We start from the raw sequence: 19957 nt of genomic DNA, 5'->3' as shown, positions 1-19957 counted from the left end.
ATTATGTTTTCGTTTATATATATTACTAGGTTAGTTACCCGTGTAGCACACGGGTTAGAGTAAGTATTTTTTTTAAATAATAACATAATGTGAAATACAAAAAAAGGTATCACATATATAAAGTTATATTATACAGGATAAAAAATTACATATTACGTAATTTGGATATAAAAAGCTGTTAGAAAATTCATAAATCATAAATTATTTCTTTGTTATTTTCTATATCAAAACTTAGGTGTAAATAACTACTTTTTTAAACCAACTCGTGAACCAAAACTCATTTTAATCTTAAACTGTTTTGACATGAACAATATTTGATACTTTAATCAGTTAAGAAACTCATCCGTTTCGTATTGGTTACTTATAAAAATCTAATATTAATAACTAATGCAATATATTTTATATTAAACAAATTAACATATTTATGATATTATTAATTCCTTTAAGTTAGAATAGAATTATTAAAAATTGAAAATAAAATATCAAAAAGAGAACTGTATTTAATATGAGAGAGAGGAGAGAAAGTTTTGTAAGGATGAATATAGTGATGACATGTGACATTTAGAAACTTTATTTATTAAATAGTATAGATAGATTTATAAAATTTGTTCACCTTTTAAAAATCATCAACATTTGATTACTTATATACATTCTTAAGCAATTAAATAATACTTGTTTAAGCGTATTAAAATATAAGATATGATATGAACATTGAACTTTCAAATACGAAGATTTACTTCGGTATCCATAATATTGTATTTGTTTTTATAATTTGGGTATGAAGAATAGGATGAGGACTCTAAATTGAGTACTCTGACCGTCTAACCATAATTAAGTAAGGGCTAGATAAGCCGGCATGTTATTTAACTTGCTAAGATAATCTATCGATCTACATGTCCGTGTCAACTAATGAGGTGGAATGGTTTTTAAATTTAGTTTAGTGTTTGACACATATCACTCTCTGAGTGATCTATCATCATCATCATCATCATCAATTAGGTGGTTAATGGGATTAATTTAGGGTTTCGACTTAAACCAGTTTAGGGTTTTAAACCGGTTTATACACCTCTACTCATAAACGTCGACTAAGCCGTAGACGCCTTAGCCAACTTAGCTGACGCGACTCAATCCGGTTCGTTTAAAACGTAGACGCCCGTAAAACGACTCAAATCCAATTTAGTTATTTTCCATTTATACCCCTAATTATTTCCAATGATTAAAACTTTATTTCCTATATAAAATTTTTGGCGGTCTTTTAATTTTTGGCGGGGGTAAGGGGTAGATACAAGTAACGTCCAAAAACATTGAGATAAGTGAGACAAGGGGCAGTTTGGTCATTTAAACATTGCCGCGCCCTAGGGTTTTTTCTTTCTGAGCCGTTAAATTCATTTCATTTTATTTTGCCGCTATCATCACTTCTTCACTCCTTCATATTCATCTTCATTTCTCTCTCTATATTATATATTTATATTTATATTTCTCTGCAAAACCCTCAAGTGATCAATCACCTGCAACTTATTATATTCACTCGATCTGTTTTCAGCTTTCACCATATGGGTTTGCTTCAAGATTCAAGATTTATCACCTGATTAGCTCGAATTCGATATTGATCAGCTGTTTTAGCATCTGGGTTGGTCTTCATTTCAGTCAAATCGACTTTGATCGCTTGATTCGGTGGCGATCGTGTAGTACGGATCAGTGGTTTGATCGATCGATTGGTTTGGAAATGGGGGATTTAAGTGATAAGGTGAGTGATTGGTGTGATAAGTATTTGGTTGTTTGATTTGAAAGTTATTATTATTATTATTAAATAATTAATATGTGTTTGTGTTATTAGGGTTCTGAGTGTGAAGACATGAATATGATGATGAAGTTGAAACGGAGTAGTCCGGGATCGGAATCATCGGACGGTGGAAGTGAATCCATCAAAACATGTGCCGATTGTGGGACCACTAAAACCCCTCTCTGGCGTGGCGGCCCAGCTGGCCCTAAGGTATTTTTTTCATTTTTCTTTTATTTAATTTTAAATATTAAGGTTTTTTCTTTTAATTTTAAACCCTAATAATTTGATATTGAAAAACTCTCATTTCCTGATAATAAACAGAGGATAATTATTTTTATAAAAAATCAAGAAGCTTGTTTTATTATTATTATTATTATTATTATTATTTGTTTTTTAATGTTTTTTTTAAATAATAATATATATAATCTTTTTTATTTAAAACTAGCTTTATGGTTTTTATAATTTTTTTAAAAATAATTATAAAAAATGATCTTGTTTATTAATAAGAAAATGAGAGTATTTAATGACACAAATTTTTTGATCATCTGTATTATAAAAAAAGTTGTAAAAAATCAAGAATTTTGGTTTAATGTTTCCACAAAAAAATTATAATTTTTTTGTGGAAAACAAGCTTAATTATTTTTATCAAAAAAACATTTTTTGTTTTCGAAAGAAAAAATTAAGAGTTTTTTGATAACAGACTATCAAGAAAAGTTTTTAATTTTTTTCATACTGACCATGAATCAATAAACAAGAATCTTGGTTTAATTTGATAATTTGATGGATTAATATTTATATTATTATTATTATTATTATTATTATTATTACAGTCTCTCTGCAATGCTTGTGGGATTAGAAGCAGGAAGAGGAGAAGGGCACTTCTGGGGATGACAAAAGAGGAAAAGAAAGCCAAGAAAGCCGCCACCACGGCTGCAGCCACAACCTCCGGTGGTGATAGCCAAAATAGCAGTCCAAATAGCGGTTTAACCTCGGGCAACACCAATAGTTTTTGTTTGAAGAAGAGATTATTGGCGCTTGGATCGGATGTGGTTTTGCAGAGACCGAGATCAAGGATCACGAAACGCAGGAGGAAGCTTGGTGAAGTAGAACAAGCTGCATTTTTATTAATGGCGTTATCTTGTGGTTTTGTTTTTGCTTAATTAAGAAAAAAAATTAATTAGGGTTTTTTTGTTGTCTAATGGTGAAGCATCAAAGAGTGAAGAATGAAGATTAAGATGTAATTGTTCTTTGATTGGAACTTCTAATTTTGTTTGGTGAAATTTAATGATTATGTTTTAGTTTTGTTAGTAGTTTAATGGATGTGATTAGTTAAGTGGTTATATTGTATTTTTTTTTATTAAAATGATTTAATTAGCATATTATAATGTGTGATTAGGACATGGTGGTAGTTGAGTTGCTTTCAGCATCAATAATGAGCAATCTTTGTTTACTAATTTTCAACTAATGCATGAATAAGTGTACAAATTTGATTTTATATGATATTGTCAATATGTTCAACTAATAATCATTATTTGACATGGCATGTTTAGTAAAGCTCAAAAGACGGAGATTGCTCATTGACATTGTGTCCGGTCAGTGGCATGGTTAGGAAATTTTTCCTACGGGTTCAGAGAATTTCGATGGACGGATGGCTGATTGCGTATCACATAAGTTTGGGTTTTCTACGTAATTGGTGTCAAATTTCTACAAAACTTTTATTTGTTTTTTGTTTGTGCTTTTTTTGTTTACCTTAAGTCATTTCTCGATAAACGAGTCATAAAGTTAAGGTGTAACACTTTTCTTTGGCTCTTTCTCTTGTGTCTTGTCCAACATGGAGGCTTTATGGCCGAACTATTCGTCCACCAACATTCGGCTCCAATATAAGTATTTCTTTATGTTGCACCACTTAATAATAATAATCATTTATGGCCTTAAATCCGAGTCATTTTAGGGTTAATTTTTGGTTCTCAAATGTCAAGCTCATTGTTTCACATTCAAGAATTTGTAGTACTTTTCATTGTTGATTTGGTTTTGAATTCCCGACTGTTGCCCAAAATGCATCAACAATTTGGTATTTCTTGATATCCATATTCATATAACTTTCTCTTTCCAAAACTAATTAAACAAATGTATCCAATCATTTTAAATACTGGTGTTGTTAACAACAAAAAAGCGCATATAACACACTTATCACACATGTTTCCATCACAAGTGAGACACGAGCCCGCAACCTTGTGGTTGCTACATTAACATCATCGCTAGTAAAAAGAAAACATTTTGTATTGATCTCTTTCTTTTTGTTTTTTGGTTGCAAAAGCCTTATGGAATTAAGGGTGCCTCATTAAGTTTTAGATTTTTATTAATTGCATCAAAATGATTCCATCAGACTGTCCCAGTTTTTTTGGTTAGGAAAGACATGTGCTTTTCAAAACATAAAGGGAAGAGTACTTCTGTTGGAGAAGGATAATGGCCCTCCTCAACTTTGGGCGATCTAAAGGACAACCTTTAACCATATTTGTACTTTCATTCTCATATTGGTCTTCATAACTCACATCTTTATTTGTATTTTAAAACATGGAATATCCTTTTGACTTGGTGTGTAGGTATCTCTATGCAAATCATTAGCTTAATAACATGTTTATATTGTTTGTGTTGTAATGGATTGATCTTAATGGTTCTGGGATGTTTATATTAGTTTCTTTTATGTTAATTGTTTGGCCAAAGAGTAGAGTAACTATTCTTAAGTATAAAGGTATTTATTAATCAGTCTAGGTCGATTACTATATTGTGCAGGGCTCGAGCTCGGTTTATTTTAATTAAAGAGGGTTAGAGCCTGAGCTCAGCTCGTGAATAATTTATCAAGTTTGAGCTCATTTCATATACTATTTATTAATTATCTAATTTATAAATTTATATTGTTTATAACTACTTACATGTATATTTATATTAATAAAGTTTATGTATATACAGTATATATTTTGTAATTAGATTTATCATATATATACACACACACTATTAGATAAACTCGTTTAGGCTCACGAGCCGGCTTGAGCTCGGTATGTGAATCTTGGGCTCAACCTCGATAATTAAGTCATCCTTAATAAAAGCTCGATCTCGAGAAATTCATGAACAACTCAGATCTATTACACCTAGGGTTGTCATTTTTATCCGTAACCCGACCCAAATAACTATTAGCCCGAACCCGAAAGTACCCGTACTTATGAAACCCGAACCCGAATCTAACAAAACTGAATACAACCTGAACTAATACGAGTCTAGTACCGAGTACTTTTTAATGGGTTTTAGGTAAACCCGAAAAATCCGTTTTACCAAGTCTTCTATTCAATTATTATATATGATGCCTTAGCCTATTCAATGAATATTTTTGCCTATCCAATTTCATTGTTACTTCGCCAATTCCTTTCCGATTCTAACCCCATCTATCGATTATTATTCCAACCTTCATTGATTCTAGCACTAATCACTTGATCGAACGGTTTTTCAAGCTCCGGTCGTCATTGGACTTTTTAATTTCATTTTATAAAGGATTGTGTATTTTGGATTATGTGGTTTGTTATTTACTCATGTTGAAATTTGAAGAATGTAAATTTGCTTGATTTTTATCATATATATATATATATATAAATATACTCACATGATTGATTTCTATTGAGAACCGCTTTAAGTTTTAAGAACTCGAAAGAACTCAACGTAACAAAAAAGAAATTTTGAATTTTTTTTACACATGTGTAATAAATACGTAAGTGTAAGTAATGTACAAAAAACTACCGTAATTTTTTACACACCGAATCGAATTTTTACACATGTGTAACTAAAGTTTAAACTTGTGTAATCAACAAAAATATTTATTCTCTCCCCTGATTTATTTTTTAATCAAATTTAATCTCGGCCACATATTCTAATTAATTTAATTAAATATGTGGTCCAAAATTGAGTTCTTAAAGTTCTTACAACTTATCAAGTTCTCAAAATACCCCTCCCCTATATATTTCTAGTTTTTTTAGGTCAAATACTCAAAACCCGATTAACTCATACCATAAAACCCAATTCCGAACAACCCTAACCTGAATAACTCAGATGAGATTAGGGTCGGGTATGACTACTAGAAATAAATTTCTCAAACCCGAGGACCCGACCCGAAACCCGAAAGTACAACCCGAATAATAGCCCTAATTACACCTCTAATATTGTGTCAAGCCCTTTAATGTATCCGACTATCCTCATCTTGTACTATACTCTACCAGTAATAACAAATTCAGAAGAAAAAATGTCAGATATGTTATAACAGTAAAGTAAGATTACTCATATCTCCTCTCATAACGAGGTAGTGAGCTACAATTTACATATGTTGTTGTCGAGAACTAAGAATCTTACATGCCTTGTGTCGCGAACCTTAATTTACACGAACGGGCTATATTACCATATAAATTGCTTGATTCGTCACATGCTAGAAGACAATATTGTACTGTGGTATATATAGGAAGTGTTGTCATCTAGGGGCTATGCTAGCATGTTCTTATAAATGAAAAGTTATGAAGCCATGCCTAACTTCCAACACAAATTAGGGTGTCGTTTGCAACGCGACTCTTGCATTGTTCTTCACTATTTTCGTCCATTGTAGCCATCGATACTTTTCTTCATACGTGTCAGATATAGATTAGACATTGTTTATTTATTTCAAAATTCAAAGAAGATCGCGTTCTTGGAAAAACAGCCTTAGACGCTTGGGCTGGATAATTTTTCACGTTTTATCTTAAAGCCCATGAATAATTTATTTGAAAAAATGAACAATTGAATCAACATTTTCAATAATTGTCATTGCTCCCGTTAACCATAATTGACTTCTATTAAAATTTGAACTTGTTGTCGTGTCATTTTTTTTTGACTTAATCAAATCTCGAGGCTTTCTTCTTTTTCTTTTTTTTTTTGTTTTACATTTTTTTTATATTTATATTGGACAACAAAATTCCACTTATATCTTACACTTTCAACGATTTAAATCACAACCTCACAATTATAAGAGGGACACCATACCACTAGAAAAGTACGTTATGGGTGAGATTTTCTTTCACTAGCTCTCTCCAGTATATGCATAATAAAATATACATAGAAACAATATAACTTAATAACTTCTCTATCGAACTATGAAGCAATATGTACTCTACTTTGTACATACAAACTTTATCAAACTTTGATATTGAAATTAGCTGATACTAAGAATAACTGAATTACCTCAATCACTAATACATAACATTAATTGACTTCAAGAACTTTGCAAATAGTTATTAAAACCAAGAAATCTAAATCACAAATAAGTAATTGCAATAATCAATATAGCAGATTAAATTCTAACAATAGTTAAAAAAATTACTATTATTTTATCATCAATATAACATACTATTTTTAAACACTTAATTTAGAAAAAGAAAAATAAAGTTGAGTAGCAATAGAGAGTTGGATCCACGGCGGAAGAGGGCGGCGGCTGATGGTGCCGGTGGTGATCTGTAATAATAGTATGGGAAGTAAGGCATAATTGGGTTGGGTGGTTGTGGGGTAGGGTAGTTGTGGTTGTAAGACGGCGGTGGCGGTGGCGGGTAGGTATAATAAGGACCTTGAGAGGTTGGTGGTGGTGGATTATTATAGTAGCCGCCGCCACCGGAGGCAAGCGGTGGAGGGCAGTTAGTTGATGTAGGTGGTGGTGGTGGTGGCCGCGGCGGTGGCGATGGAGACATGATGGGTTGGTTGCATGGGTTATCACAAGCAGCACACATTGTGCATTGGATTTGGTACTTAGAACCAACCCATGAGTTTGAGTTTGATGATCCAATTGCAAGTGAGAGTTGACTTGCAATAAGCATTAAGATCACAATGTTGACTTTTGGTTCTTGATCACCATGTTTACACTAAAAGGACAATTGTGATTGTGAGTGTGTGAGGGGGTTGTGTGTGTGTATATGGAAATAATGTAATGCAATGGTCAACAGAATTTAACGGTAATATGAATGATTATGTTGTTTATTAGTTTTTAATATTTTCATTTGTAAAAGTATAAAGAGAAAAAGGACTTTTGAGAAACAATTATGCTTGTGGACTGGTTGAAAATGTTAAAACTTAAAATGAAAAGCTGCTTCTTTTACACCGTAATTCTTTTAAATGACCTTTTACACCGTAAATATCATTCTTTTCTTGATTAGAAAAAGGTAAAAAATAAAGGTCAATAGTTCTAGTTTCCTTTTAAATATCCTTTTAATTTAAACATATTACATAATCCATCGACAGAAAGGTTATCAGGTTAAAATACGTTTGGGTATGTTAAAATATTATTAAGTATTTAAGTTCAGCTTAAAATATTTTATTATAAAAAGTATCAATTCAGTTCAAAATTAAATATAATAATTACAAGTTTGGTATAGCTAATTTGTCGATTAAGCCACTTGGTGGCAACGTATTGATCCTTGAATTTATTTATTTAGTTTTTTGTTTTTTTGTTTTTGTATTAGTTCAAGCATTGCGACGAATACAATGGAAATCAAACGAATTCGCGTAGACTTATAGCCCCAACGACCTGGGCCGACAACGCTCGGGTTTTATCAACATCATCCCGTTGGTTTTGGTCCACCTCATTTTTAAATATTTTCCCCCATTTTTAGCTTCCGTACTGTAACGAAAGTAACCGAAACCGACCAAACTTATGTCGAGTTACCACTTCAAAGCCCGGGATTGACAACGCTTGGGTTTTACCACTGCCTTGGTTTACCGAACAAAGTAACGTTCAATATTTAATTTTTCATATGTTAATTTGATGGATTTATATTTTGGGTTTAATGCTCAAACTTTTTCCGACGTTTTCTATATCCTTATAATGTTCGAATTCGCGTCGACTTACTATTGTAACGCTCGGGTTTCATCAACATCCGGGTTGAGCATCTTGTTGTTTTTTACGTTCGGTACTGTAATGAAAATCGACTGAATTTCAATTATTTTTTGTTTTAGTTCCGGTATCATAACGCACGTGACGGAAACTGACCAAATTCGCATAGACTCGCTGCATTTTGTTTTAATTTTGATACCTTAATTAATGTCACGAAACCTACTGAACGCCAATTTTGTTATTGTTTTAGTTCCGGTACCGTAACCAATGTGACAGAAATTTGTTGAATTTGCTTATACTTGTCGCCTCAACTTCCGAGATCGACAATGCTCAGATCTTTCCAGCGTCCAAGTTTTACCAACTAACGCCACTCGGTTAATCCACCTCAAATTTTATATGTTTCTAATTTATTTTAGGTTTTTAGTTCCGGTATCATAATGCACTTAACCAAAACCGGCCAAATTTGTGTCGACTTACCACCTAACACCCGGGACCAGCAACGTTTTGGTTTATCATCGCCCGGGTTTTACCAACTTGCCCAGCACAATGCGCCGGGTAAACACTTGTGGGTTATAATTAAAAAGAATTAACGCCATTGGTGAGTGGTGACAATTGTTGCGTCGGTGGTGACGGGGATGATGGCAGATGTTGACGGTAGTTGATGACTTGATGTAGTTGATATGAGCTAAATGGGCCCGCTTAAAAAAATTGCATTTTTTTTGGAAGAATTCCCCAAATAGCCCTTTTGAAAAGAGAGAAACACCCAAGTAGCCCGTGAGATTTTGTTTTCCCAAAATAACCCTCTAAATCCAATTTCCACGTGACATTGGGAATTTCCTCGTGATATTTCGTGGACCAATCAAAAACTGCCATTTGTCAAGCCCTCCCCCCACCCACCACGCAAGTTTTCATCCCAAATCCGTCTTACACGTTACTTTTCGCATCAAATCTAACCTGATAAAAACCAACTTTAACGTGATGTTTCAAGCTGTTTCCGTCTCCAGCACGAGTTTTCAAAATTATTGTTTTTTAAGTTTTTTTAAAATTCATCTTCAAAGATGAATTGCAACTTTGGAGACGAATTGTGATTAAAAGCCAACTGCCAAGATGAATTTCAAGTCATGTTCATTTTCTTTTTCTATATTCCTTTTGTTTTTCATATCCTTCACAAAAACCATGTTCTTCTTCTCCCACTACTGTGTAATCCATCCATGAGTTATTTTTAAATATATAACATTTAATTCATGTTGAAATTGAATAAATGGAATCATCAAGTGTCGCTAAAATTTTCCCAGAGAACATATGTTTCCCGGTTCAAACGTTTTGGCAATTGCCAAATTCAGATTCTAATTGTTGGCCTCCAAACGTTGATAAGTTCTATAATGATGGAAGCTGCTCGGCTTGTTCATCTCATCTACTTAACGGAATGAAAGTTGGTCGAGAATATTGGGGTCGGCTTCTAGGTCGTGAATTCGGTGGCTATCTGAAACCTTGCGTAAATCTGAATCTGATTTGTTAATTAGAAATTAGTTTGTAATTATTTTCAGTTAGTTGTGAATTAATTACATATTTTAATGAAGTGTTAATTTCTTGATTTTTGTTTTCAGCATGTACAAATTAGTAGTCAAAGTTGGATATGTTATACAAAACCATCTTCAAAGATAGTTTTCGGAACAAAGTAGTTTGGCGGACCCCATCCATTTTCAGAATACGTTGATTTTATGTTGAAAACCATAGTCAAAGTTGGATTTGTTATAAAATCCATCTTCAAAGACATTTTTGAGGAGAAAACTTCATGTGGACCCCATCCACCTAACATTTTCAGAATACGTTGCTTTTATGTTGAAAATCAAAGTCAAAGTTGTATTTATTAAAAAATCCATCTTCAAAGACATTTTTGAGGAGAAAAACTACCCCGTCCACCAACATGAAATTTAGTTGTAATAAGTAATTTATGAACAAAAGTTTAAATTCCCTTGAAATTTATCTTCGCAGTTGGCTTTTAATCACAATTCGTCTCCGAAATTGAAATTCATCTTTGGAGATGAATTTCAAAAAAACACAAAACCCATCTTTTTTGAAAACTCACGTTGGAGAAGGAAACAACTTGAAACATCACATTAAAATTGGTTTTTATCAAGTTAGATTTGATGTGAAAAGTAAAGTTTAAGACGGATTTGGGATGAAAACTTGCGTGGTAGGTGGAAGGGCTTGAAAAATGGCAGTTTTGGATTGGTCCACGAAATATCACCGGGAAATTCCCAATGTCACGTGGAAGTTGGATTTGGAGGGCTATTTTGAGAAAATGAAATCACACGGGCTATTTGGATATTTCTCTCTCTTCAAAATGGCTATTTAGGGAATTCTTTTTTTTTTTCCTAACGGCATGTTATAATTCAATCAACATTTTCTATGTATTCATGGTAACTTCAAGCTATTATAACAGTTAGCTTATATTTATTAAAAAAGTAAAGTTAAAATACAAATAACAAGAAAAATGAGAAGGGTAAGAATGAATCTAATACATTGATCTTAAATTTGGATGGTGAAGATTAATTTAAGAATAAAAATTGAATAAAAATTGATGAAAATGGCATGAAGGTAATTGTTGGTGCATGTTTTGTGACCGTCGCTATGCAATTCTGTTCAGCGATGTGGAAGTACGAAGTTAGAGCAACTTCGCCATAGGCGAAGTTGTAACAACTTCGCCTACAGGCCCAAGCCCGCGAAGTTTATATATATATATATATATATATATATATATGTGTGTGTGTGTGTGTGTCTTGTTTAGGATTAGAGATCCAGAAATTAAGAGTGTTTTTGTGTTCAGTTCAAGTAGCTAGAGAGAAACCTACCAAGAGAGTCGTGTGGGACGACCCGAGGTAGAGCTCACCTCGGGTCGGCCGTGTCATTTGTTTTCATGTTTGGTATGTAAGTGTTTCGGTTATTATATAAAAGATCTGCAGATGTGTTTATTCATTCGTGTGTTTGTTCGTGTATGTGTTTGTGTGTAATCGTGTTCTTCGTCTTCTACACCATAAACGAGTCTAGGAGGATTCCGCACTCCTAGACATCGTGCGGATCTCGTATCGATCGGCGACGCCCCGGGGCGGGGGACTTACAAGTGGTATCAGAGCCTTAGGCTCTTATGCAATGGTTCGAGATCTGCGTTTTGGTGTTTCTGGCACGTTTCTGATGCGTTTCTGGCCGATCAGCGCCGCAGGCGAAGTTATTGGGTTCAAGCGAAGTTGTCGCTTAAATTTTATGGTTTAGGCGAAGATATAAGGTTAAGCGAAGTTATTCACAACTTCGCCTACCTCACAAGTTCGCTTATCTCAGGCGAAGTTATTCGTCAGGCGAAGTTTTGGTCAGGCGAAGTTATGGACAGGCGAAGTTAAGGAGGAGCGATGTTGACTTTAGGCGAAGTTAACGAAAAAAAAAAAGTGTGTTTTGGAGTTTTCGTCTGTATGGCCAGGTGTACACGATTATTGTGAGACCGGAGATGTTGTTCCGTCAACGAGTGAAACTTGTTATCTCTGGGTCTTACGTGTGAACAAATACGTGTCAACTCTGGATATGGAGTTGAGTTTGTGAATGGGATATTGATTGAAACTGGATATTGACACATATTTGCGTGTTTGTGGGCAATGAAATTGTTGTTGTTCGAGGTTGACCAACTGAAGAAAGTCAAATTGAACTGAAGGTTTTCGTCATTACTGGATTGCGACCAGAGCATATTATTTATGTTATTTTCAAGGCGTTCGAGAATTGGATCCTGAAACGTGACGCTTATTTATTAGAGTGAAAATTCTGGAATAAGTTGGATTTAATCGGGATTTAAAGTGTTTATTTTCTTGATCGTTATCCCTGGTGATTGAAGATGCTTCGGATTAATTAATGGTCATGTGTGTTAGATTCTGTCAAGGTGGTTTTTTGATGAAATTGATCACTTGATGTTGAGTAGTTGAAGATTAAACCTTATCGTATGCCGACGTGTTGGTGAAGTTGTGGAGGGAGCCCAACTTCACGTGTTGGTGAAGTTAGAAGAACTTCACGTGTTGGTGAAGTCAGAAGGACTTCACGTGATTGGTTGAGATGATCAATTAGGCACGGGGATGCATGCATTTCAAAGACCTCAATCTATTTAGTCGGAGAAGCTTACACTGAAGGGGAGATCTGATATGGAAGACGCTGGGTGATTGGTAGATTTTTGAAGCTACAAGACAGTTTCAGACACGGCTGGTTGAAGAACAAACAGAAGATCATCAGTTAAGAGGGAGTCTGTTGGTGCATGTTTTGTAACAGATGATCTTTTGTGTTTGTTAGAATTGAGAGCAACGGTCAAAGGGGAGTCTGTTGGTGCATGTTTTGTGACCGTCGCTCTGCAATTCTGTTCAGCTTTGTGGAAGTACGAAGTTAGAGCAACTTCGCCATAGGCGAAGTTGTAACAACTTCTGCCATAGGCGAAGTTAGAACAACTTCGGCCATAGGCGAAGTTAGAACAACTTCGCCAAAGGCGAAGTTGTAACAACTTCGCCTACAGGCCCAAGCCCGCGAAGTTTATATATATATATGTGTGTCTTGTTTAGGTTTAGAGATCCAGAAATTAAGAGTGTTTTTGTCTTCAGTTCAAGTAGCTAGAGAGAAACCTACCAAGAGAGTCGTGTGGGACGACCCGAGGTAGAGCTCACCTCGGGTCGGCCGTGTCATTTGTTTTCATGCTTGGTATGTAAGTGTTTCGGTTATTATATAAAAGATCTGCAGATGTGTTTATCCATTCGTGTGTTTGTTCGTGTATGTGTTTGTGTGTAATCGTGTTCTTCGTCTTCACACCATAAACGAGTCTAGGAGGATTCCGCACTCCTAGACATCGTGCGGATCTCGTATCGATCGGCGACGCCCCGGGGCGGGGGACTTACAGTAATAACCCACTTATGATGATTTTCTCTCCACATGCAAGGCACATGTCAATTCCTCAATCATTTTAAAACGTCTATAACTTTTTCATACGACATTTTTTTAGAAATTTTTTTACCATAATAGTGAGCGTTTTTTTTATCTTTAATATTAATATCATATTGTTATATAAAAATAAACAAAAAATTGATGGGTTTTTATATACTCCGTATTGTGTTATTTGGTTGTCCATTGTGTTTTTCTATGCATTGTGTTATATATTTTGGTCATTGTGTTTTTCAATTGATATTCATATTAAAGATAAAAATTAAAACAAAGATTACGTCATTGTGTCTTTGAGCTCAACGTTTGCTTTATACTTATCTTTGTGTTTTAGTCATTATGCTCAATATTCACGTAATTTTAAAAAAATACTATTATGTTGATTGTGTATTATGTTCAAGCCATTGTGTAATATGTAGATTCCATTGTGTTTTATGTGTCAGATCATTGTGTTATACGTATTTACCATTGTGTCTTATGTTTCAGACCAATGTGTTATATATATTTAGCATTATATCTTACGTTTCAGGTTATTGTGTATATGTATTCATTATTGTGTTTTATGTATTAGATAATTTGTTGGTATTTTTCATTATATATATATATATATATATATATATATATATATATTATTACACAACGGTGTTATTAGTATTTAAAAAAAGCACAATGATTAGTTGAAAGACACAATGACGTAAATTATTTTTTATTCTTATATAACAAAATTATACTCATATTAAAGGTAAAAAAACGCTTGTTATTATGGTGAATTTTATTTTTTAAAAAAATATCATATGAAAAGGTTATAGACGTTTAAAAATGATTGGGGATTAACATGTGACTTGCATGTGAAGAGAGAAAATGTGTAATATTAATTTTATACCCTTTTTCATTTGGTCCATACTTGACACATGTCAATTAATTATGACTTCTCATCCTTCTCATTTTTGTTCCCCTTTGTAGAATAACTTGACCCTTATTAAAATACTTTACGAAAACAAGATATTATAACAATAACATATAAACGTATTTTTTACCCATCTATATCTATAATCTATATCTATAATAATTAATAAATAAAGGTTTCCTTACGCCACGTATCATCTTCTTAGCCCATCATTCCTCTCACATTTCCGCCTCCTACCACACTCCATTTACAAACCCAGTTCATATCATTACCCGACCCAATTAGCTACTTATAACCCGAACAAACACATTGGTGATTTTCCAAAAACCCTATTTCTTGCCCCCTTTCCTTGTATCTTTCAAATTAATATCATTACCAATTATAAAAGTTTCTATAATATTTTACACCCACCTTTAGCCGTTTTCGGTTTTCACCAAGAATCCTTTAAAACCCAAAAGGCAAAACCTGAAACCCACACCAAAATCAAAATTCAAATATGTTTAAAACCCTCATATAATCAAAGTAATATCTCTTTCAATCAATCAAACTAATCAATCCCATCAAACCGATGCACAAAACCCAATCTCTCTTCTAATTGATCCGCCAGTTCGTTCCCACATTTCAAAATCACCAGCTACAATACTTCGAATTTTATATGTAGAAAACCTAAATAAGAAACTTCTAATTTCATCTTCAAAATCATTACGACCAGAACTAATGGCTTTCTTCGATTTCTCTCATATATATGAGAAACCCTAAATCATTTTTCTAGAGTTTGGTAATGTTTCTTCAAGAAACTGTAAATCAATCTTTATTTCACTAACACACTTATCAACAATTATAATAATCCATTTCAAATTTCAAATACAATATATACCATCTGTAAATAGATATTCTAATTTTAGTATCTTATCATTCTACACCTTAGTAATAGTCAACTAATTTAAACATACAATGTAGCTTACTTATGAAAACATACAATGTTGTTAGAACGCATCAATGTTGATTTGAAGTGTACAACATTGACGACTCATTTGATCTATCGTCAAATAAACTGCCGAAGGTTCACTCAAAGGATGTGTCCGATGCAACTTGGAATAACAAATTGTTGATTCCAAAAACGAAGAAGTAGATGCTTTTTATCGTTACAAACAGTTTCCTTTTTTATTATCCTTTTTTATTGTTTGTTCATATTATGTTTCTTTACAATTTGTTTTGGTATTGTTTTTGTGTTTTCCTTTTATCATATGTCTGACTTTATGGAGATTGTTTTTATTGATGAAATTGCATGATTGTTTTATAAAAATTTTTCTCTTTATAGTTTTATATTATCTAAACATTGATGTGATATGAAATGAAACACTATGTTTCATATTGTTTGGTACTAAGACATCCTTTGAATTTTTAAAATATAATAGCATCAATTTTATGCACTTACTATCGTTTTTATAAATACTATTAGAAAACACCATATATTTATACACGAAAAAACATATAGTAAAATTATTTTATTATAATCCGATTATGAAATTTAAACATCATTTTTTAAATAATTATTTGGTACATGTATGTTATGAAACACTAAACTTCTAATTGCAAAATATTTTATTGTTAAGTAATATGGTTGCTATAAAAAACTTCTAATTACTACTAAAAACGAATTGTTTCAATAAAATATAATTATAAGTTTACGTGTATTTTTTTATTATTTTAACTCATGACATAATTAATTTATATCATATATATTGTATTCGAACATATTATATTTAGCATGTCTTGCGATCAATGTATTAGTAAAAAAAATATAATATTTCATTATAATGTATGTTTCTGTTTTTTATATTTAATTCTCAAATTTTCTTATCATGACTTTTTATAATTGATATTTCAAATATTTTGGACTTATAAAATTAAATTTATTAAACTCGTGTTATACACGGGTAGCTAACCTAGTAACAAATATATTTAACGTATTCTACAAATATTCAAACAGATCCGTCTATCGATCCTCATATACAAAATTTTAAGGGGGATGAGTGGCTCAATGAATGAAGACCGGGATCTTTGTGGTCTTCGGTTCGATCCCGAGGGCGTTCATGTTTTACAACTAGTGAGCCTTCGGGAAGGTAGATTTTTCCCGGTATTGAAGATAACTTGGAGACGCTTAAGGAATTCGTATGGCTGACTGACCTTTTTGTCATTGGATCATCCCGTACAGAATAGCTAGACAATTCTCTATTTGTTGGTCGTTTAAAGAAAATTATGTTTATATTTGTAAATACAAGATCGTATGTGTATATAATATATATCATGCATCTAATTATCGTTAATCAAGATATATAATTTTATGGGAGCCGTAACATACGACCTAACATGACGACCTTGTAAAATGGAGGATTTTATAATCATATAACTTAAAACTTATTTTTACCTCTTTATAACTTATAATTTATATAGTTAGAAAAAAGAGTTTGGGTTTCCATATCATGTGAGAAGAAATGTTAAAAAATTACATTTGTAACTTATTATTTCTCCTTATCAATCTATAATATATATAAACGAAAACATAAAAATTCTACGTGTCGCTATGTAGTCGCTCCCCCTTTTTTTGGAGTCACCAGATTTGCTTGATTTTTAAATGGATGCTTCTCATGCATTTAACCCGAATTCAAGGGTATGGGTCTCATCAAACCCAGATATCTCTTAAACAGGTTATAACATCTCATTAAATTAAAAACTAATCTCACCAAATATTTGATATAAAATCCTATAATTTAGGGATATACTAAAAATTAACACCTGATTTATTTAAAAAAATATATATATATAATTTATAATTAAAAAACCAATTTTATAGTAAAAAAAATAAACGGGTATTGGGTCTCATCAGACCCATATAACTTTTAAACTGGGTTATAACATCGCATTTATTTGTGAAACAATTTATCATCAAACCATAAGTATATTATTAACTTTCATACAATAAAAGAATAAAGTTTCAAAAAATAAATAAATATTAAAAACAAATAATATAAAACAACCCCCGTAATACGGGGGATAAAAACTAGTAAGTTAGGCTATATGTAGTGGACGCCGGTTAGGGGCGATTTTGGGCAACAAAGGGCGCAAACACCGCCCCCGGGGGCGATATTTGGGCGATTTGGGGCGGGGTTAGTTTGTCGCCGGCGAGGTGTTAAAAATAATTATATTATATTATTATTACCGTTTGACAACGGTCAAATATAAAAAAAATTAATTAAATTAAACAATATATATAAACATCAACCCTTCTTCTCCATTTTATATCCATTTTATACACAAATCATACCCAAATTCTTACAAAAAATTAACAAAATGAATCATATAACCAACCCGAACCAACCGAACTACCAATTCCCTGTTTTCGGTCAAACGTATGGTTCGCAATCGAGCCAACCGAACCAACCGAACTACCAATTCCCTGGTTTCGGTCAAACGTATGGTTCGCAATCGAGCCAACCGAACCAACCGAACTTACAATGGAACCCGATGAACCCGAACCAACCGAGCTATCCGTATCAATTTTCCGACCCGAACCTAAACATGTACACCAACTTTCTCAGCCCCCAAAACACAATGCCCGCGTTCGGGTCTACACCACCGGAGGCGGAGCCGGTGACGGAGCCGGAGACGCAAACGGCACGGGCCTCCGGTTCAAGCAAAAAGGCGACCCGTAAACACAAAAAGAAACAACCGGGGGAGCCGATGGCGCAACGTGATCCATACAAGCATTGGAGCGAGGAGGAGGTGGCCCTCGCAAGGGCTTGGATCGTCATTTCGGAGGATCCCGACGTCGGTAAGTTTTTTAATATTAAGTATTTATTAAAAATGTATTTAGTGTTTATTTTAATGTATACTAATTGTGACAAATAATTTTAATTTGTAGCTAACTTTCAAACCACCGGGGTGTTTTGGAAGAAAGTATTTGAAGCTTGGCTCTCGATAACCGATAAACCTGAAGATTACCGGGGAAAAGAAGCAGTTTAAGCCCACTGGAAGGGGCTTAACGCCGACTGTCAAAAATTTGCCGGGATAATTAACCGGTTGCAGGGGCCCGGCTAGCGTAGCGAGCATAACGACGGCGACTTTATAACTCAATTCTTGAGCGACTTTCGAGCTCAGGGCCAAACTTTTGGGCGGCCCGGGAAAACCTTCAAGTATTTGAATTGTTGGAAAAAACTACGCGGGTGCGCGAAATGGAGCGGGGCACCAACCGTTCCCGTCGCCCGACGAGCCGGCTCATCTCGACAATCAAAAAGGTCGAAGACATCGTCGTCGACAAATCCGAGCACACCAAACACACCCTCTGATGCTCGTAGCTTCTTCCTGGACGACACGGTCAATTTAGCCGACGATGTTGATATAGCCGACGACGAAGAGGTAGAGGAGTTGCCTCGACCACGCGGGAGGTCGAGAAAAAATATGGGGGAAGGGTCGTCGTCAACACGATTCAATACGGAGCCCGTTGAAATAAACGAGTTGGTCGGTCATTTGGAAACAAATGCCACCGTAATAGGAACCGACCTTAGAGTATCCAACAAACAACAAGAAAAGCTGAACCAGACGTTGGAATTAAAACAAATGAAAGACGACTGCGAATCCCTCAAAGCCGAGGGGTTTCACGAGGAAGCCGCATTATTGTTTCAACGACGACGTGAAAAAATGCGCGAATATTACGGATATTAGTTTCTTTTTTTTAGTTATGTTTTTTTTTTAATTTTTTTCTTTCGCTATGTTTTTTAATATTTTTAGTTATGTTTTTTTTGTATTTTTTTTCAATTTTAATGCATTTTTATTTAATTATTTAAATAAATTAAATAATTAATTTAATTTTTTTTGTATTAGTTTAATTATAAAAAGAAAATAATAAAAAAAACTCTATGGGCCTAATTTGTAGCCCCTACACCCAAAAAACAAATTTCCACTCCATGCTGAATGGGCGCCACGTGTCACAATTCGTCCCAATTGTAGCCCCTTCACAACACGTAGCCTTATAAAGTAGGTAAAAATAAGGAATCCCAAACATCCCCTAAACAATGCACGCATGACTATTAAGTCATCATGTTGGACCGGAGCGTCACCTGCTTCAATAATTAATGCAAAAAAAAAACAATATATGATCTTGTCCCACATACAAATAGATATGTATACATCGTTATTAAAAGAAATTAACGACTCCTATTCTACTCATATATAATATCATCTAAACCTACACCACCTAGAAGGTTTGAACCCCAATACATAATTAGTTTCATCACAATATATATTCATTTTTTTACAGTAAATAGTTGCTATTGATTTATTTATGTTTTACAAATAACTAAGAACCAGTTAATATTATATGTAGTTAACGAGAATCAAATAAACAAGTACCAAA

At 33.6% G+C, this 19957-nt stretch overlaps 1 protein-coding gene across 2 annotated transcripts; it reads left to right on the top strand.

Annotated features, from left to right (window-relative positions):
* The first annotated feature begins 1275 nt into the window (after nucleotides 1-1275).
* Nucleotides 1276-2992, top strand: LOC143559955 (GATA transcription factor 15-like). 2 transcript variants are annotated; one of them, XM_077048374.1, is made up of 3 exons: nucleotides 1276-1747; nucleotides 1838-1993; nucleotides 2614-2992. In XM_077048374.1, the coding sequence occupies exons 1-3, from the start codon at nucleotides 1727-1729 to the stop codon at nucleotides 2941-2943; spliced, it is 507 nt and encodes a 168-aa protein (XP_076904489.1). In that variant the 5' UTR covers nucleotides 1276-1726; the 3' UTR covers nucleotides 2944-2992. The 2 variants fall into 2 exon arrangements, with proteins under 2 accessions (XP_076904489.1, XP_076904490.1); XM_077048375.1 differs by having other exon boundaries at nucleotides 1276-1760; nucleotides 1854-1993.
* The last annotated feature ends 16965 nt before the right edge of the window (nucleotides 2993-19957 follow it).

The sequence above is a fragment of the Bidens hawaiensis genome, unplaced genomic scaffold (genome assembly GCF_021521415.1).
Source record: "Bidens hawaiensis isolate Kalapana, Puna unplaced genomic scaffold, B.hawaiensis_p1.1 tig00020143_1, whole genome shotgun sequence".
Taxonomy (NCBI): Eukaryota; Viridiplantae; Streptophyta; class Magnoliopsida; order Asterales; family Asteraceae; genus Bidens; species Bidens hawaiensis.
The sequence above is the reverse complement of the archived record's forward strand: the minus strand, read 5'-3'. Positions and strand labels throughout refer to the sequence as shown.

Coding starts and splice junctions, on each gene's coding strand:
- LOC143559955 (XM_077048374.1), top strand. CDS start 1,727: ATGGGGGATTTAAGTGATAAG. Junction 1,748..1,837: donor TGGGGGATTTAAGTGATAAG/GTGAGTGATTGG, acceptor TTGTGTTATTAG/GGTTCTGAGTGTGAAGACAT. Junction 1,994..2,613: donor GCGGCCCAGCTGGCCCTAAG/GTATTTTTTTCA, acceptor TTATTATTACAG/TCTCTCTGCAATGCTTGTGG.